At 39.0% G+C, this 19495-nt stretch overlaps 1 protein-coding gene across 2 annotated transcripts in view; it reads right to left on the bottom strand.

Annotated features, from left to right (window-relative positions):
- The window catches only part of THSD7B (thrombospondin type 1 domain containing 7B), a 1098632-nt gene that overhangs the window by 375305 nt on the left and 703832 nt on the right, over positions 1 to 19495 (bottom strand). For both annotated transcript variants that reach the window (XM_053909184.1, XM_019454952.2), the window contains one exon: positions 13478 to 13593. In XM_053909184.1, coding sequence (XP_053765159.1) covers positions 13478 to 13593 — 116 coding nt within the window. The remainder of the gene's footprint in view (positions 1 to 13477; positions 13594 to 19495) is intronic.

Genomic DNA, 19495 nt, shown 5'->3' on the forward strand with positions numbered 1-19495 from the left:
GTGTTGAAGCAGTGAACACGACATGGAGCTTACTTTCTAATTGGGAGAATGGTTAAGCACTATGAATAAAAATAACATGAAATAGTGAGTAAGAAAGAGAATGGGAAGAGGAGAATTTCTAATAAGGTTCTCAGAGAAGGGTTCACCAAGACATGATATTTAAACTGAAAACAAATGTTGAGGAAATGGCACCCATGCCAAGGTGAGAGAAGAGCATTTTAGGACGAAGGGGCAGCAAGTGCAAGTCTGAATAAGAGACAACAAACTTGGTCAGAAGGGAGGCCAGCGTAGCTAAGAGGAAAGTAAAGAAAGCAGTGAAAGGTAGAACAGAAGTTTACAAAGCTGCCTAGCATCAGTCTGTGAGGGTAGAGCCCTTCAGATGATTCCTTCTATGTGAAGGGAGATTTACTTCCACAGTCTTCTTTGTCTCAGGACTTTCTCCCCTTCCCCCATTGTGTCTTCTTTGGTAAGGATAAGGGCCATCTAAATCATGTTATTTTGGGAGATGGAAGTGGACATACATCACCTTTCTTTCATTCTCCTTCTTGTTCTTTGGGATGTATCTGTTCATAGAATGCACATATTCTGCTCTTTTCTGGGGCATGGTCATTCAAATTTTTAGTAGTCCAACATGGTCTGTGACCAGAGGGTTAAGCCTGTCTAATTACAGGGTTGAGAATCAGCTGATATTTTGATCCCCCTCTACTTGGACTAATTCTCCATTGTTTCCAAATTTGGATGGGGGGAAAAAAGTGGGTGGGGAAAAGGCAGACTTCCTTAAATTCCAAAATCATACATGAGCCTGTTGATCACGTATAATGGTATTTCATGTTCCATGCAGTGTAACAACATATGTTTAATAAACTTCTATTATTTTCCTTCTAGAGGAAAGTCTCTTTCTTGCTTTCTCTCATTTTCACTCAAAACATACATTCAATATATTTCTATCTTCTGTTTATAAAATTAATAACTTTATAGCTTGAGCCTGAGTACTCATGGATCCTACAGCTTACTCAGGGATGATGAAATACAAAATGGAGGGCAAGTAGGGAATTAACACATACAGAGCAACTACTGCTGAGCCAGCCTCTTCATGTAGGATAAGAAAACCCTAGGAAGTAAATTGTCTTATAGACACTACATGTTATGTTTATGTTACAGATGAACATATAGAGTTTCAGAAAGGTTTACTAAATTTTAGTTAAAATTAGCACACAGCTAAGGAGCAATGCCAGGGGTGCACCATACAGATGTTAGATTCTTTCCACTACACATGAACAAATTAGAGAGAAGCTCAAGAGAGAATATAATTAAGTGCTAAACTGAATATAATCAAATATCAGTTCAAAAAGCATGTGGTCATCCAGCAGCAGAAGAGGATATTGTTGGCTCATGTTAGAAATGAGCACACTTCCCACAGAACCTGTCATTGTATATGTGGCCTTCTTTGGTTATCATTTGTAAGGCTTCTAAATAAAGTTATTATAAGCATATTTTAGGAATCAGCAAATTAAATTTAACTTGAAAATACCTCAAATGGCAAAGAATCTATCGTTCCTAGAATACTTATTTGGGGATACTTTACTCCTAATCACTGAAAACATGCCAATCAGTAGATAGTCTATCTGAACTATCTCCATGTAGCAACTTAATTTTGAAGGAATTTTAAGAGATTAACAGAATATTCAGTGATGATTTTTTTCTATTAAGGAACACTTAAAAGTTGTTCATCTAAATCATGAGCAATCTATTTCATTTTGAGCATGAATTTAATATCTTCTTGATTTGTTACCATACAAAATCATTTGATGTTCTTATAAAACCTGGAGTTCCTAACTGACATATTAAGATCCCAACATTTAGTTCCACCTTTAACTTTCAGGTTTGTTATAGTAAGACAAATTAAATAGTTTATAAATCTACCATCATGTTAGCTAATCCAATGAGTCAAAAGCCTCCTTAAACCACACTCTAATTTAGAATCATACTAAAATAGGATCAAAGCCAAGGAAGTGAAAAATAATTAATGTATTTTTTTTACTTGTAGAAAATTATTTAATAAACTTAAAGTAACACCCTACCGAAATCAAAACTAATTTATTCTATTTCCTCATAGGAAGCATACTGAAAAGTCTAAGAATAAACTCCTAATTAGAATGGGTACCTTGGTTTCTGAAAGGCAGCTTATTTACCTCTACAGGCAAATAAAAGTTATATTGTGATGCACTGTAAAATCTGCAGAGAATTCTAGAGATATGGGAAAGAAACCAGCCAGAACTTAACAGTTTGAAAAGAAGAGCATTCACATCCAAAGAAACACAGATTCTTTGCCACCATGGCTAACAATAAATCATTATGAATATCCATGTGAGCCACAGGATTTATTTATGGTAATGTAGCTTGACTACTGAGTGAGAGATTAATAGTGCTTTATAGCAGGTATTACATGCAAACGAAGAAGTTATGAGTAAGGGTGGATTTCAGATGTAAGGAACAGAACCTCATGCATCAAATCTACATTTTAAAATTTTTGTTTGCTTTTACTTATTTGACTTTGTTTGGTATGTTAGTTTATTTTATAAGATGACCAATACAACACTGTGTATGATAGACTGTTGATAGAAATTACAGCCTGTACATTTTGGTAAGAATTCAAGTACACACGGACTACATATTTTGTTTGTCTGAAGTAAAACCTCTGGCCCAGATCAAACTCAGGGTGAGTGCTTTCTCTCTTCTACAAGTTTCTAGTCTACATGAATATACAATTCTACTGTATTTATGTGCCTGAGGCTTCATTTTCCTTTTCTGTATTTCTATCTAATGTAAATCACTCTCTTTCCAAACCAACTCTGATGTGATAAGAGGATGGCTTTTGTGCTGGAAGCAGGCAGGTAGGTCTTACCATGCCTCTGCTTGCAGTTTGGCCAACAACAGAGACAGACTTGCTGAAACAGAAGTGAGGGGAGGAGTCACGTTCTGAATTCTCTCCCAAAGGGCTGAGCGTGGGCCTCCTGGAGAGGCCAGTCTCTGTGGGGAACAATCACTGCTCCATCTGAGAGGGAAACTTCCAAACCCAGTTCCTGTTACCTTTCTGCAAACTGTCCCCTTCCCCTTTCAGATGGGTCCTGACTTGAGGAGGCTTGTCCACATGCTGCTGAAGTGGCTGAGGGCCTGACACAAATGGGGCCATCAGACTCTCTTTCTTGGTAACCTGAATAAAGAGCCAGAAGGGAAGTTTCTGTCCACGTTGGGTGCTTGACTTAAAAAAGTGTGGTAGAGTCAAGGCTGGGACAGCCATTCTGGGGCTCTGTATCTGCTAGTTATGACAGTGTACAGATTCAGAGAAGGCTCATTAGAAGAGGCAGACAGTAGGCGCACACAGATTAGCAGAGACAGGAGGAAGCATGCTGGCCCTGAAGCTGCAGATAAGTGCCAGGTCTTGTTGGCATTTCTAGTTCCCATGACTTCCATGGAGAGTTTTTTTTTCCTTATTTTTGGCTATCTGTGAGTTTTCTTGTTATAATTTTCCAACAAGTCGTTTTAACCAACTATAGCTTAAAAGCCTTTGATCCTTGAAAACCAAAACAGATGATTAGAACTATACACTAGATGCAAGTTATACATTTCTTAAATTGTTCATTGGCTAATGATTAAATTAAATGATCCTATAGTTCAGTTTTTCTCAAACTTTAATGTGTCTTAGAATTACTAAGGCAGTGTATTTAAAAATGTAGATTCGGGGGCACCTGAGTGGCTCAGTCAGTTAAGCGTCCAACTCTTGACTTCTTCTCAGGTAGTGATCTCATGGTTCATAGGTTTGGGCCCAGTATTGGGCTCTGCACTGACAGCACAGAGCCTGCTTGGGATTCTCTCTCTCTCTGTCTCTCTCTCTCTCCCTCTCTCCCTCTCTCCCCCTCCTGCTGCTGTATGCTCACTCTCTCTCTCAAAATAAATAGATAAACATTTTTTAAAAATGCAGATTTTGAGGGCCCAGGCTTGACCTCAAAATCAGAATCTCTTAGGGTTTTAACAAGCATCCCCAGTCACTCTGAGCTGGAAGTGTATGGGCCACATTTTCAGAAACTATTCAAATTATTGTTTTACCCTTGGGCCAATCTGGGCCACTGCAAGACTGCACATGAACACAGTTTTGGATTTCAACATTATGCCCTTGGGTTTTATTTAAAAAGAAAAAAAACATGAAACCTTTTACTTCATTTCCTATGGACATAATGCCTCAGTTGGTGACCTCTGTTGGAATGGGAAGTTGCAGCAGGAAATGCCTTCTAAGAAATAGCGATTGAATAGGCTTTGGTTCCCAGGAGATACTCATATAACTTCATTAAAAATAATAATAAACAAACAGACTGATGGACATATGAATGAGTGAATTAGTAAATGAATGTGTAAACAATTATAAAGGATAAAGAATTCTTTTTAATCATGTTTGCCAGGAAACCAGAGATAAATCAGATTCTCTAAGTCCCCCATCTTCTTTTTTTTTAAATTAATTTATTTTGAGAGAGAGAGAGAGAGACAGAGGGAGAGAACAAACAGGGGAGGGACAGAGAGAGAGGAGGACAGAGGATCTGAATCAGTCTCTGTGCTGACAGCAGAGAGCCCAATGCAGGGCTCAAACTCACGAACTGTGAGATCATGACCTGAGCTGAATTCAGATGTTCAATGGACTGAGCTAACCAAGTGCCCCTAAGTCCCACATCTTGTATTGCCAACATCACTGTGCATGTTCTTGCAGTGAGCCATGGAAACATTTAGAAAAGAAATTTAGTTGTAAAGGCATATCAATTTCCTCTTAGCAGTTTGCTAGCTTTGCCTAAGTAGGTTGCTTCTAACTGGCATCTGTTTATTTTGTACAGATTTACTGAGTTCTGTTCCATCTTAAGTGTATTACTTAGGCACTTTTGGGAATGAAGGCAGAAAAAGGTTCTAGCCTTCAAAGATTTCACATCCCTTCAGAGGAACACAAAATACCTTTACGGATAGTTAGAATGCAAGCAAGTTAGACAGGGTTATGAGACCCAAGAGGGAGGAGTGGTTGTTTCCAGCAGAAGGATCAGGACAAATTCTGTGGAGGAGGCAAGGATTTATACCTTGGTAAGATCTTGGCAAGCAATAGAGATAAGGAGAAAGATATTCTAGACAGAGCGGAAATCTGATTTCCCTTACTACTTTCTCTCACAACAGTCTCATCTGCCCAGCACATACTACAATTGGTATTTAGGTAATTGTGGGTTCAGTGGCTCCATCTTCCTCCAGTAGACTGTACCCTCCACAATGGAAATGGATGGATCTGTGTCTGTTTCACTCACCACTCTACATATATACATGCAGTACCTAGCAGAAGGGCTGCAACACGCTGATTATTCAGCACGTTTATTGCTGAATGAGTAAGAGCCTAGGCTTCCATGTGGTTTTGCCCTCAATTAGTTTTGCAATCTTGAGTCCTATCCCTGGGCCTCTATTTTCTCATATGTAAAATGGAAAAATAACAGTTCTTTCCATATAGGGCTGAGATAAAAATTAAACAGGATGATGGATAGCAATAAATTATAATTTTTATTAATTCGACAGGAAGAGGCAGTGAGATGAAGCAAAAGCATGTGGATGTTTTGGCCTTTTAGTGATAAGAGTCAGACCTTGTCTAGTTTTTTTGCCTACTACTGTATGGGCTCACCAGACAAGGCAATGTAGCAAGTTTCATGTAAATTTGGGTATCTTCACCTGTTCTTTGCTCCGTTTGGATCAGGTGACCAGGAGTGCTTCCCTTGACAATTCCGTTGCCTCCTCTCTGGAGCAGGACTAATGGAACAGCTGTTCCTTTTTCACCAAACTGTCAAGGAAACAGCATATGTGAAAGCAATGTGTGATAGTTCTGTAATGTGCCAAGCCTGTGTCACAGGTTTGAGAGTCCCAGGCTGCAAATTCTTGAATTGCTAATAAACAAGCAAAATGAGTGTGCCTATTGATATGAGAAATAACTTGTTCTGAGATAAAACAGGCAGGCGCTGGAGTCTGAGAAATCTGGATTCTACTCTGGCTCTGCCTTGGCCATGCACATTGGGTAACCGTGGACCCATTACTCCATATTTCTGAGCTGGGGTTCCTCACCTCTATAGTCATGTATGATTACACCTACCTCCTGGGGCTACTGTAGCAAGTGAAGGAAAATCCCAGCTGGTGATGCTGTGAACTCGAGGTCCCGGTAGCTGTACACCAACTCTGGTGCGGAAGAGCTGGGAGTTGGGGATAGGAGGAAGAGTGTGGACTAAGAACACTTTCCTAATATTTCCTCTCAAGGTGAGGGGTGGGTAGTGCCAGCTGCGTGCCAACCTCTGAGCAGCAGGTTGTCTATGGCACAGTGGTGTTCCTCCATGTTAGGAAATGGTCAAGGGGCTCTGATGAAATATTCCCCCCCCTTTTTTTTCTTATTTTAATGTTTATTTTTGAGAGAGAGAGAGAGAGAGAGAGAGTGAGAGAAAACATGAGCAGGGGAGGGGCAGAGAGAGGCAGAGAGGGAGAATCCAAGCAGGCCCTGCACTGTCAAGAGCCCGACATGGGGCTCAAACTCACAAACCACAAGACCGTGACCTGAACCGAAATCAAGAGTTGGATGCTTAACCAACTGAGCCACCCAGGCACCCCAGAATGTTCTTAATTTCTGTTGTTGCCAAACCTGATTTTTTTTTTTGCGAAGTCAAATCCACTTCATACTGGGTTTTAAAGAATCAGGCAGAAGGTGCCAAATTTTAAGGAAAAGCAAAAAAAAAAAAAAAAAAAAAAAAAAAAAAAAAAAAAACAAACACAAGAGCAAAAAATTCCAAATCCTTAAGAGAATTTTATCAATTATTTTTTTCCCCCATGAATTGAGAGAAAGTGTCTTTTACCAGCAGAACTCAGTTTGGCAGGAATATGAATGATTGAGAACTGTAATCTCCACAAGCCTAAATGTTTGTCACTCCTCCTACTACATTTTCAGGAATATTTATTGAGTACAAGGGCAATGTAGTGATCTGTATTGGTCTACATTGATCTACATCTACATCTATAGGCTTTAAATTATAGACCAAAGGGGGAAAGTCACCCCCAGTGGAGCCTGTAAAAAACAAAAGAACCTATGCTCTGCATTTTGAGGCTGGAGCTTGGGACATGTATGTGAGATACACTCCTTATTTCATTTTAGTATTTCAAAAACACTTGGAAATAAACAACATGAAACATTTACATAGGTGGTAACTGAAATTTAGGTTAAGTCACTTTCTTAAAGAAAGTCAGTAGAGCATCACGATGCCTTCAACACCATTTTGGGGACTAGTGTCCAAGGCCTCCTCATTATTTGGGAGTAAATTAGTAATCCATCCACCACTTCTCAGGTAGACAAAAGTATTTCTCCTGTAGGGAGAAACAGGGAACGATGCGTGCTGGAAAGGGGTAAGTGAAGGGAGAGGGTGGTGTTCATGTGCATCCGAGTGGGAGAAATTCTGGATTCCAGAACAGGTGATTTTTTTACTTATCTGACATTATAACTGACCAATATCTTTTCCCATAATTGGCGTGGATCTGTTAATGCTATGGCTTCATCTTAATGGAAGCAAAATCTTTAGGAATTTTAACTAGTTGTGGGAAAGATGCAGAATTCATTTATTCATTCGTTCAACAACAATTACCGAATGTCCTTCTTATGCCAGCTCTGGTGTTAAGCACTGCAAGTTCATTAATAAAATCGGAAGACAACTGCCCTCTAGATTTTATAACCTGTCCAAGAAAAGCACAGACATGAAACAAGCACCATCATACTCACACAGGATGTCTAGATGTTGCAGGACACCAACATAATAAAAGACAAGTTCCTTGTTCCTAAGGGACTTAGATATTAATAATAATAATAATAATAATAATAATAAATTTCCATGTACTTGACATTCTTTAATGTGTCCTGTTCTCAGTTAATCCCTATAACCACTCTAGGAAGTAGCTGCAGATATTCTCTCATTCTGTACAGGAGGAAATTGAAACACAGCAAGTTTAAAGGGAGTCTAAAGTGACTTCTATGGCAAAGATGGGATTTGAGAGTCCATGCACTTAATTGCTACGCTACACTACCTTGGTATTTAAAAAGAATTACTGCCTTTGAATCTAAAAAACCTCAAGACCTATCTCCAGGGGTTTGAACAGGAACAAAGGCTACCACCAGATGAAGTTTCCTACCAATTCCCGGCAGTGGTTTGCCTTTGGCCTTCCTGTTTCCACAACACTGCTCTCCAGCTTGCCCCTTAGAGATGAAAGTTAAAGGAGCTCCCTCAGACTTTAATTATTGATACTGAAAAATAATTAATCATTAGCTCCATGGTTTCTAGGAATTTATAATAAGAGCTATTTATACATGTTATCTTCCAGTCCAACAGCTTCACCTCCTATGTATTTCCCTTCTATGGAAGTGGTGTACACGTTTGGGAATTATTCCAAAATAATCCATGGGTGGGGTGGTGGAAAGGGGGACAATGGTAGCATGGGGAAAATGAGAGTGGCCATAATTTGGTGATTGTTTTCACCTGGTGATGGTAACACAAGCGCACATTCTATTGATCATTAACCTTTTGCATTAACATTGTATTAATTTATGTACACATCTGAAATTTCATATAATTCAATGTTTAAAATATAAAATGCATCCATTTAAAGATAACCTAAGAGAAATCCTGGAAAATCAGTATTGGTTTCTGACTTTAAAGGAAAAGCATGAAGTGTGATGGTTATAAGAGCAGTGACCAAGATTAATTCCCAACAACACCCAGACAAACAATTATCAATGATCTCCTAAAACAGGTTAAAATGTATGTGAAGGCATGTTGCAAAGTATAAAGCACTAAATGTTTCTCATCCCTGCCCACTAATTAAGAGTCACTTTAGGAGAGTTTTAATATTGCCAATGTCCCTTCAGCATGAAGAGATTCTGACTAACATGGGCTAGGATGAATCTCAGACATCAGTGCATTGGGGGAAAAAAAGCTCCACAGGGCTGAGAACCTCTACAATAAGAAACCTGTTGCCATCATTAAGCAAATAACGTTGGATACTTCAGGCAGTCCTTTGTATTATAGACTGAAGGAAGAATTAAAGAAAACAGCAAGAAAGTACCAAAGGATGATTCTTGATCATTTGGCTAATTTATTACTGGGGCTTAAAAATCAGAAAGGCCACAACAGTGCCACAGCTTGACAAATATCTGATTTGCTTAGAAGAATGTGTGACAATCATTAATCATTTTAGGAGAGACTCAGGTGAGGAGAAGTATGAAGGCTGGAGTAGTGGCTGACTACTAGCTAGAGATCGTTCATGGCTTGAGAATACTTTGAAGTCATAAGGATTTAGCTCATGAACCCAGGCAAGACCAAATAAAAGCTGACACAATTCAGCCATTGCTAAGGCACAAATCACTCCTGGTACACTCAGGCCCCTGAATCCACCTTGGCTCTCTGAGAGGTTTCAAATGGATTTGGTTTGAAGTTCATATCACCCAGTGATTCCCTGATCATATGGAAACTATTAAGTCATAATGTCTTAAAGTAGAACCCAAACATAAATAAAAGTGTATTCTAGAGATCTCTAGATGATTCCGCTGTGTAGTCAAATTTGGAGACCACGAATATAAACTATTCTTAATTTTGATGACCCAATATGAAATCACACCTGCAAAAGAAAAGCTCCTCCTTCTTCATTAGCCAAGGTCACCACTTGCTCTGGCCCATGCTTCTCCAGACTTCTCAGTTTAGGTTAAACCACTTCTCCTCCCTCCACCCTACACAGTACCTCACCTGTGTCCCCACCTGCTGATCTGTTCCTAGGCTATGCTTTTCACTTTACAACTTTGACCATGTCACTGTCTTGCTCAAAAATTTCTAATGAACCCCACCCTGAACTGGAGCTTTGGAACCAAAATATAGTTATTACCTGGAAGCTTACATTAAGGTACAATTCTAGACCCCATCTAGGTCTACTCAGTTAGAATCTGTATTTACTAAGATTCTCAGGGGATATGTATGAGCATTTAAGTTTGAGAAGTATTATTCAAGAGCACCATTATCCAAAGTACATTTTGAAGCACACTCTCAAGGACAGAGAATATCCTGCCTGGATTCAAAGTCACATCATTCTCTCTCTTTACAGGACATTTGTCCATTCAAAAAAATAGTTATTGACTGACAACTATGCCCCATACTGTGTTGGGTTTAGATGATCTATCAGTGAAGATGACAGAAATGGTCCTGGCATTCATGGACTTCTAGCAAGGTCAATATTGACATGGAAAGATAAGGGTGTCATAAAGGGGGATGTGCAGGATGCCGTGGGATGATCTACTTAATGATGTGAACTGGGGACAGCCTAACACATTTGGGAGATCTAGGACATGAGAATAGCATTCCTGGGGGAAAGCTGCTAATGCAGGTCCCTGTGGATGCACAGGGTCAAAACAGGAGGGGCATCTGAATACTGTGTCAGCTTCACACATAACAGGTGCAAAGGCTCAGGGCAACTAAGGAAATGCTTGCCCAATGCTTACTCCATGCAACAATAAGAAAACTGTTGCCATCATTAAGCAAATAACGTTGGACACTTCAGGCAATCCTGAAGCATGACCCAATCATGCTCTAAGTGATTTCCATATATGTAGGCGTGACTATTAACCCTGTTTTTCAATCGAGGAAACTGAAGCACAGAGAGATGAAGCAATGTGTTCCCATCACAGAGCAAACTTTGAAACTCAGTCTTGCCTATCTGGCTCCCGCATCTGTGTTCTTAGCCATCACATTCTACAACTGTTCCGCTGGGAAGAGCACGATGCATTTAAGAAGCTGAACATAGGCCATTATGTCAGGAGTTCAAGCAGTGATTGTTTATGGATCTATTGTTTTTGTTTGTTTGTTTGTTTTTTATCATCAGAAATAGAGTGCATTACCATTCAGGAGCAGCTTCTTACAACTCACATTTTTGAGAACTGTCCCGTAGTTAATGAATCAGAATTTCTAGCTCTGGAGCTGAAAATAGGCATTTTGGAATGCTTCCAGGTGATTCAGAGACAATAAAGTCTGAGAACCACAGGTTTAGAGGTACAATTCCCTTTAATATTATCCTCCTTCACATAGTCCCTCCTAATTAAGCCATGGTTATTTAATAATATATTGGTCCCAAGGTATAAACTAAACATGAGGGTAAACAGGATTGGAGTGGAAAGTTGGAATAAATCTGAAAATTGAATCTTTGCTCCTCTAGGTCCCCTGACTGCCAGGCTGTGAAAAGAATTATCTAGGCTTGAAAAATTGGAGGCAGAAAAAGGACCACAGAGGCTTAGAACTATTTTCATTACAATGCCAACCATTTAAATAACTAATTGAATTTCTGGAAATTGAAGTAAATTTAAAATTGCTGGAAGAGCAATTATTTCACATGCTCTATGATGCCTCCATCCTTAGCCAGTGCTAGAAGATTCTCAGGCAGCAGGGAATCTTCTTGATGGCAGAATACATGCAAGAGCAGTCTCTGAAATATTCTCTGGCCACTAGAGTGCACTGGCTCAACAAAACGAATATGTTTCCCTCCCTGTCAGGGGACCTTGACAGCTCCAACACCAATATCTGGCTGCCAGTGGGGTCTTCTTTTTAATTCAGTCTTTCCTTTCCTATAATCACTTAACAGAGGAATTATGCTAATCTCTCATGAGGAAGAAACTAAAAGAAACAGCTGAATCTCAATAAAACTCCTTCATCATATATTATTTTATTTTCTTGCATTTTTCCAATACCTTTCTCTCTCTCTTTTTTTTTTTTATCTTTGGACATTTTTTCAAGTACATTACCATTAAAGTGCCAAAAGTCAACCTCCTGGATGCTGCCTTTCAAATGGTTCAGAGAGATCATAGCTTTTCTGTCCCACTCTGTCTGGAAACAGCATTCTCCTGGTTTCTCTACAAACCCTGTTCATTCAATTCCCTTACTTTGTATCCCCATTCAGGAGAATTAGTTTGCAAAAGTTCCTGGAAGAACCTGTTGTTTCCATCCCTTAAAAGATCATAAAATTATTCCACTGTATTTTTCAAAGCTCTTTCATATTCAAAATATTTATTTGTAATTCTACCCATAAGAAAGCTCACTGGATACAACTATATTAATTTCATGACAAAATATCATTAAGAAGATGAAATGGCACAGTTATGAAAACCTTATGCAGGTTCCCCACCGCTGCACTATAAGACACTGATAATAGTAATCTTCATTAGCTGTCACTATCCCTTTGCCAGTCACTAAGAGTGGGTTTGAAGTATCTGGCAGATCTATGTCTGTGTTGGTCATACTTTCACATCACTCCCATGACGACTTGCGAGTCAAAGAACATTTAGGGGATCCTAGATGCGCAGGGATGGAATTTCCCAAGGAAAGGTATGAATGCTCTCAACTTTTGTGTCAGGTTCTCCCCTTCCAGAACTGCATACAGTACTTCCTTGTCCCTTCTTCCAGAAGGCTAATATAGCCTTGTCTTGTTTGAGAAGACATGACTACAGAGAGAAGGCTAGGATATGTGTGTGAAACCCAATTTACTCTGGGAACTAGGGTTACGATTCTATGCATGCTTCCTTTTCTTGGATTTGCCTTTTCTAACTGTGGCAATGGTAAGATCCAGAGGACCAAGGCTAGGGTATAAGACTATGGGTATAAGAACCAAATTATTAATTCTATATCTTCTGTAGAAATGGAGATTTTGGACTAGGAGTACTGGTATTGACCCATGGACTAGCTCATCAGGGGAGTGCAATGTGCTGGGAGTAAAGACCTGTTCCATGACAGAGGGTTATTCTACCAAAGAGCTCCTGTGTGTTTTTTTAGGATTTTGGTATTAAGTATCCTGGATCACTGCCATCCAAATACACGCAGGTGTATGAAAGTATCAATATTTATAGTAAAGAAACACAAATCTTATGTTGCCAATTTTTGTACCGATTCAAAACTTTTCATGTATCTGCCCTTGTTCTTCCACAGACTTACATTTATCAGTGATGTAAGCACAGTGCTTAAGGCCCTATAGTCTAATAAAGATCCCTACAGTCAGACTCCCAGCACACAGGAGCCACAAAGAAACTGCCATGGTGTTGAGGCTTTATAAGGAACCATATTTGAATGGCTGTTCAAAACACCACAACAAGGTTAAGAGAGGATAAGCATTTCTGCAAAGCGCTACAGTGAAATTTTTGGCACGCAGTAACTGAATAGGTTTGCCCTGCCACGTTCTGGTGGATCTGGAAATCCAAGACTTCATTTACAAATTTTACCAACCTTGTTTCACAGGGGGACACGCAAATGGAAAAGAAAGATGTTCCCATTCTACAATCTCTCATTTATTTAGCAGTGGGGAAGACAATTCAGGTGGTCGGGAAGGAAAGCACTAAGAAACAGAATGCACCGACCTGGTTGGCATGACCTTGGGCAGGGCGTCCACTCACTGAAAGCTGTCACAGTACAGTCTTTTTTGCACGGGAGAAGACAAGGACGCACTGTTTCTGGCCGAGTGGAATCTGGACATCTGTCAATGTGAAGAGACAACATCAGTGCCTCCTGGAAAGAGTAAGTTGTTTAGTTCTATGCTAAACAATAGAACTATAGGATTTCAGAACAGAAAATACTGAGGTTCTGTTTTTACTTTTATAGACAAGGAAGAGAGAGACAAGGAGTTGAGGCTATTTTCCCAAGGTCTCCCAGCCAGAGGCAGAGCCAAAGCAGACTTCAGCTCTCTTGACCTGGAGACCAAAACACTTCTTCACTAGTCCAAGAAAACAGCAATACCAGAAACCAATGAAAGACGAATGCCAAGAAAGTGTCTCACCATCAGCATCAACTCAAGTGACACTTGATTTCTTTTCAGAACGAACACATCTGATAAATTTTTTTTGGAAAGCATTTTATTAAGGGTAATATATCAAATCTGTGATATTCTACAAAAGGAACAGGAAAATACAGGGCAATATATGAACATAGTGGGAAACAAAAGTCATCGAAAACCATTTACATTTGCTTTACATTTTGATAATAAAAAGAATTTTAGAATATTTAAACAATCGGTAGGTATCTCTTTTGAACATGTGGAGAGATGAGATGGAGTAAACAAAATGTGACAGAAGGCAAAGGCCAAATAAACTAACTAGCATTAACAAGAGAACACTTCAATTCCATCATTTTGCTGAGAATGAATGCTCATACTTGGGACGAAAATACTACAGTCAACTAATTCAAAGTCATTTAGAAGAACTAAAGTCTCAGAAGATGGCAATCAAGTTGTTGTTTTCTTGCCTGCTTACTTGTTTTATGAATACAGAGGGCTAAAAACCACATTTATTATCTTCTAAAATAGTGATATGCTGAGAAGAAAAACAGGAAAGAACTCAGCAACATTTTTTGCATTTTAAATTCTGTTTCTCATAAGTTCCTCATAAAGCACATAAATGCAGTGTGCGTAAAGCTTAATAGCATGAGATAGCCAGTGCTGAGTTTCCTAATAACAACAGTGAGAGGCACTATAGCCTTCATTTTCAAATGATAAATTGAGGCACTGAAATAATCAGTAATGGACCCAAAGCTACATGGGGACAGGCCATTTGAGAAAAATTATGACAGAACAAAACACCAGTGTAGCAAGTTCAGACAATCAATTGACCTTATAGAAGGAGAGAACAGAAATTAGAGGAGACAAAATTAACAAGAAAATAATGAATTAAAAAGAAACACAGAGCTGACGAAAAGATGACAATTTAGGTGAAAAGTCCACCAATTGTACATAAAACAACCAATGTGCAAACACAAACGTTGTCCAGTTTTCAAATACTTCATAGAAGTAAGAGAACAGACAATAATGGTTATGGAAGAAGAGGAAGAATTACCCAAGAATGGAGAAGAATCTGGATGACATCAGACCTCATCAATTTAGATAATTAACAAAATAAAAACAATTTCTTAGTTTTAAAACTTTAGAATAGAAATAATATATAAGCCAAACATGGAGGACTGAACTTGACCATGGAACAGAATGCACATGATATCACTTTTGTGACCATAAGGTAAAGACAAAGTAGACAAAGAAGGGGAGATGGAAGGGGATAGAGAAAGAGCGGGGGCTTGGATGTCCTCATCTGACAACGCAGGTGGGCAGAGTGCCAGTCTAAATATAAATGAAAACAGAAACAAAGCTCTAAAAAGATTAATTCAAAGTGCTAATGTAACCTGCCAACAGAACACCCACCATCTGGGAGTCAAGACAGGAGTTAGTGTAAATGGGTTCAGGTTCGTTGCTTTCACAAGAGGGAATCGAGGAATGGGCATTTTACATTGACAAGTGAAGATATTTATGAATGATATGTGGAAAATATATTATTTAGAGTCAGGAGGTAAACATCAGAAAGGGAGGAGGACTACAAATATATACTTGTGCTTGCTTGCATTGACATAATGGATGGAGATAAGAAACTAATACAATGGCTCCCAGTGGCAGGACAGGAGATGGGGGAGGTGGATGGGAGCAGGGGCGTGAGCATGAGGATTCTCTTTGTTATATATATCTTTGCATGTTGTTATGATTTGTGAACCATGTGGAGGCTCACCCAGTCAAAATAGAGAGACAGAGAAAAACACAAAACAACTGTTAAAAAGTTGTTGTGGTTGTGTTTGAGATGTGGGATACTAAATGGAGCATGAGATGGACGGGACCTGTTGCTTGCCATCATCGTCTCTCTGTATCATTTCATTTCTTCTGGGGAGTATATAAAACGGACAAAAATAAATTAAAAGAGAAAATGCATATACTCACAGAAAAAAAATGGCTCAGTAAATTATTAGTGGCATTATTATTATTTTCATTATTATCATTAGTATTTATTTATTTTAGGGAGTGTGAGGGAAGGGCAGGAGGAGAGAGAGAGAGAGAGAGAGAGAGAGAGAGAGAGAGAGAGAGAGAGAATACCAAGCAGGCTCTATGCTCAGCATGGAGCCTCACGGGGGCTCCATCCCACAAACCTGGGATCATGACCTGAGCTGAAATCGAGTCAGTTACTTAACTGACTGAGCCATCAAAGTGATTCTAGTGGCTTATATTATTATTAATTATACTTAATATACACAGAAACACTGCCTATCAAAGAGATCAATTCAGTAAAAAAAATGAGAGAAAGAAAGAAAAGCGTCTTTATGAGAATATAGTGTTACTTAAACAAGCTACTCGGGTAAGGAAAACTTATGTCATACTTTACTGGAGAGATAGCAAAAAACACTAAAATCATTCCCAAGTCCTTTATTCATACTCTAAGGTCTACTAAAATTAAATTGAGCTGCTGTTTATTCTAACTCCTCTCCAACAGCTCCTGTGGTATATGGCTGGAAATGAAAGTATGACTCGGGCAACGCCGACTTCTTGTGTGCTCAGTGGAGTGGCAGGAGTCCCACTAAAACCAGCCACCTCACTCTCACTCCTGCATTGGTAAAATAAGCTTAGAAATATTTGTGGCACTAGCTTCAGGCTTTCTCGAGAAGGAGGCTGATCCTGCAGGGATTTTGCTCATTTCAATTAGGAGCAGGTGTTAATCTCTTTTCGGGAACTGAAGTTGTCTACTTTATTTACCCTTTATTGGCATCATGCACAATAAATACTCACTGGGCATAATGTCAAGTTTCCATAATACAGCCTCTTTCTCTCTGTGTGTTCTTCCCTTAAGTCCGTAAGAGAGAAACGGTGTATCACCTCCTCAATAGCAAAGATCAAGCTCAGGTTACATTCCTTTTATAGAGGCCATGAACTGAGAGCTTTCCTAGAATGTGATTTGTGGTCTGATAGGAGCCAAACATTCTCTTGTCAGTGAAAACTGTGTTTTTGTTCATTTCTTTTGCAACCTCTTTCCACAGGGGTTCAGCTTCCTCTTCCTTTCTCCTTAGATAGTGTCTATCCCTTCAAGAATCATCAAATTTCTAATTTGCATCAATTTCTTCTTAGTCTTCAAAAATACTCTGACCATTAGCAACATATGTGCCCTCCATTTCTGAAAAAAAAAAAAACCTACAAGGTTTATTTTCTGTATTATTGTATTGATACTGACCAAGAAAGGCTTTGACCTCTCTTACTCTGTTTTCTTGCGTGTGTGTGTGTGTGTGTGTGTGTGTGTGTGTGCGCGCACGTGCGCGTGCGCCTGCGTGTCTATGTATGCATGCCTGATGCATAAACTAATTTTTAACGCCTTAGTGTGGAATTGCATCTTATATCATATCTTAAAAGCGCCATATCTTAGCTCAGTGTAAATATTTAGTAACAGTAAGTGAATGATTCAATAGTATTCAATGTTATTGGAGCCTGAAGACAAATAAATCCCTGGGGATATTAGTCTAATTTGTCCAGCCATTTCTTAAACAAAATTAAAGCCTTAAAATCCAGGGAAACATATGGATTCACTTTTTACATAGTAAACAAAGTATGGCCCCTTGGCTTTTGTCATAATTTATACTTCCTAATTTTGCATACCACTCTGACCCTAGATTGGCAGTGGTCTCAATAAAAGGATGAATGTATTTCATTTCAGCACATGTATTTCCCTGGACTAGCACTGGAATGCTCTATAACTATTATCTCTTTGTTGCTCTGTAGCCTTCAGTTCCTTATAAACACTGTGCTGAAATGCATCAAACTGAGCTACAAAGATCTGCCATTTTTCAGTTATGCCTCCATAATCAAGATGCAGACACAAAGCTCCATTTCTTTGATCAATCCTCCAACCCAGGAACCAACGTACGTCTCACTCAGCTAGGTGGGGCGAACCTGCCAGGTTTGTCAACATTAAATGTTTAAATGGAGCTCTCTATTATTACATCTCACACAATGCCAGGTGTTTTCACATTAAAGGCAGCAAGTGCCTTATCAGGACTTTCAGGAGGCTTTGAGTTGTGTGTTTTTAATCTTTTTTATTATTTTTTGAACGCTGCAACTGAAAAAAAAAAAGACAATAAATAGTGAAACAAAACCAAACAAAATCCTAGAACTATCCCAATAAGCTCTTACTTCTGTTTCACTTGTGCCCTGGCTAGTTCTCATTTTCTGATATGATCAGTTCTATTACTCATACAATGCTAACATTCTCACCTATACAACTGCATAGAAACCAAGACACCAACCCAGGGAAGCAAGAACTTGCAAGGAACTCTGCCTCCCAGTGCAGTGGGCTTGGAGATAAAACACATTATATTAGCCGTCCAGTCCATGGAGACATGCTTCTTTCTCTCTACCCCCAAAGGCCCCCTCTTCCTCAGCATACTTCCTTCTTTTCTGTTTCTATTCCCCTACCCCCACTCCAAGGATTTCACAAATGGCAGGGAATCTTTTCCCACTGCAGTATCTTTTACGTGGAAAAGAACAAAAACAATATATTTTTTGAAAGGGCAGAGTAAACAGTATTTTCTACTGCTCATAGTTTCATTATCTCACTATGTGCTTCACTGGACACTAGGTATTAATCTCTTATCTCAATTAATCTCCTTAACCTAAACATTTTTAATTAATTTTATTAAAGTCAACTCAGGTTCCTCATATTTAGCAGGGTCATTTGGAGATACACAGTAAGAATTCAACCTAAGTTGTTAAGTCTCCAGCCTCATTAGCAGTGTAAAAAGTAATTATCAATGTCTCTCTCTCTCTCTCTCTCTCTCTCTCTCTCTGTGTGTGTGTGTGTGTGTGTGTGTGTGTGTGTGTGTTAGGGAAAACATCTGTGCAATTTATTTTCTGTGATGGTAAACTGAGCAAACCTGGAGGCTATTCACAGCAATAATAACATTTATGTGTTCTGGCTTAAAAAAACAACAACGACCATTTGAAGTAATTCTAGAATAGAAAAGAAAATTGGAGCTACTTTAACATGTAATCCAATTTTTCATGTCAAAACAGACTTTTAAACGTGACAATTTATTTGGTGTTAGTCTCAATTCTAAAGTCCCTTTGCTAAGAAATAAACAAACTGCGCTCATATCAAGTGGATATGAATTCCCTGTTCTGGTTCAGAGCTGAAAGGGTTTTTGTTTTATTTTGTTTTGTTTTTTTAATTTTATTTTGAGGGACAGAGAGCACACAAGCAGGGGAGGGGCAGAGAGACAGGAAGAGAGAGAATCCCAAGCACACTCCGCACTGTCACTGCAGAGCCTGATGTGAGGCTCGAACTCATGAAGCATGAGACCATGACCTGAGCCAAAATTAAGAGTCAGACAACCAACTGAGCCACCCAGGTACTCCAAGAGCTGAAAAGTTTTTATGTAAGGGAGAAGATCAGACATCAGGCATGCTAAATTTTCTCATCATGATAAGGAATAACACTTTGCTGCATTTTATGTAGGGTTTACAACTATAAGCCATATTTAATTTTATTTGTATATTCAAGTTGATATTTCATGAGTCTTTTTTAAGCAGC

Source organism: Panthera pardus, unplaced genomic scaffold (genome assembly GCF_024362965.1).
Source record: "Panthera pardus isolate Hobbes unplaced genomic scaffold, ASM2436296v1 HiC_scaffold_10, whole genome shotgun sequence".
Lineage (NCBI taxonomy): Eukaryota > Metazoa > Chordata > Mammalia > Carnivora > Felidae > Panthera > Panthera pardus.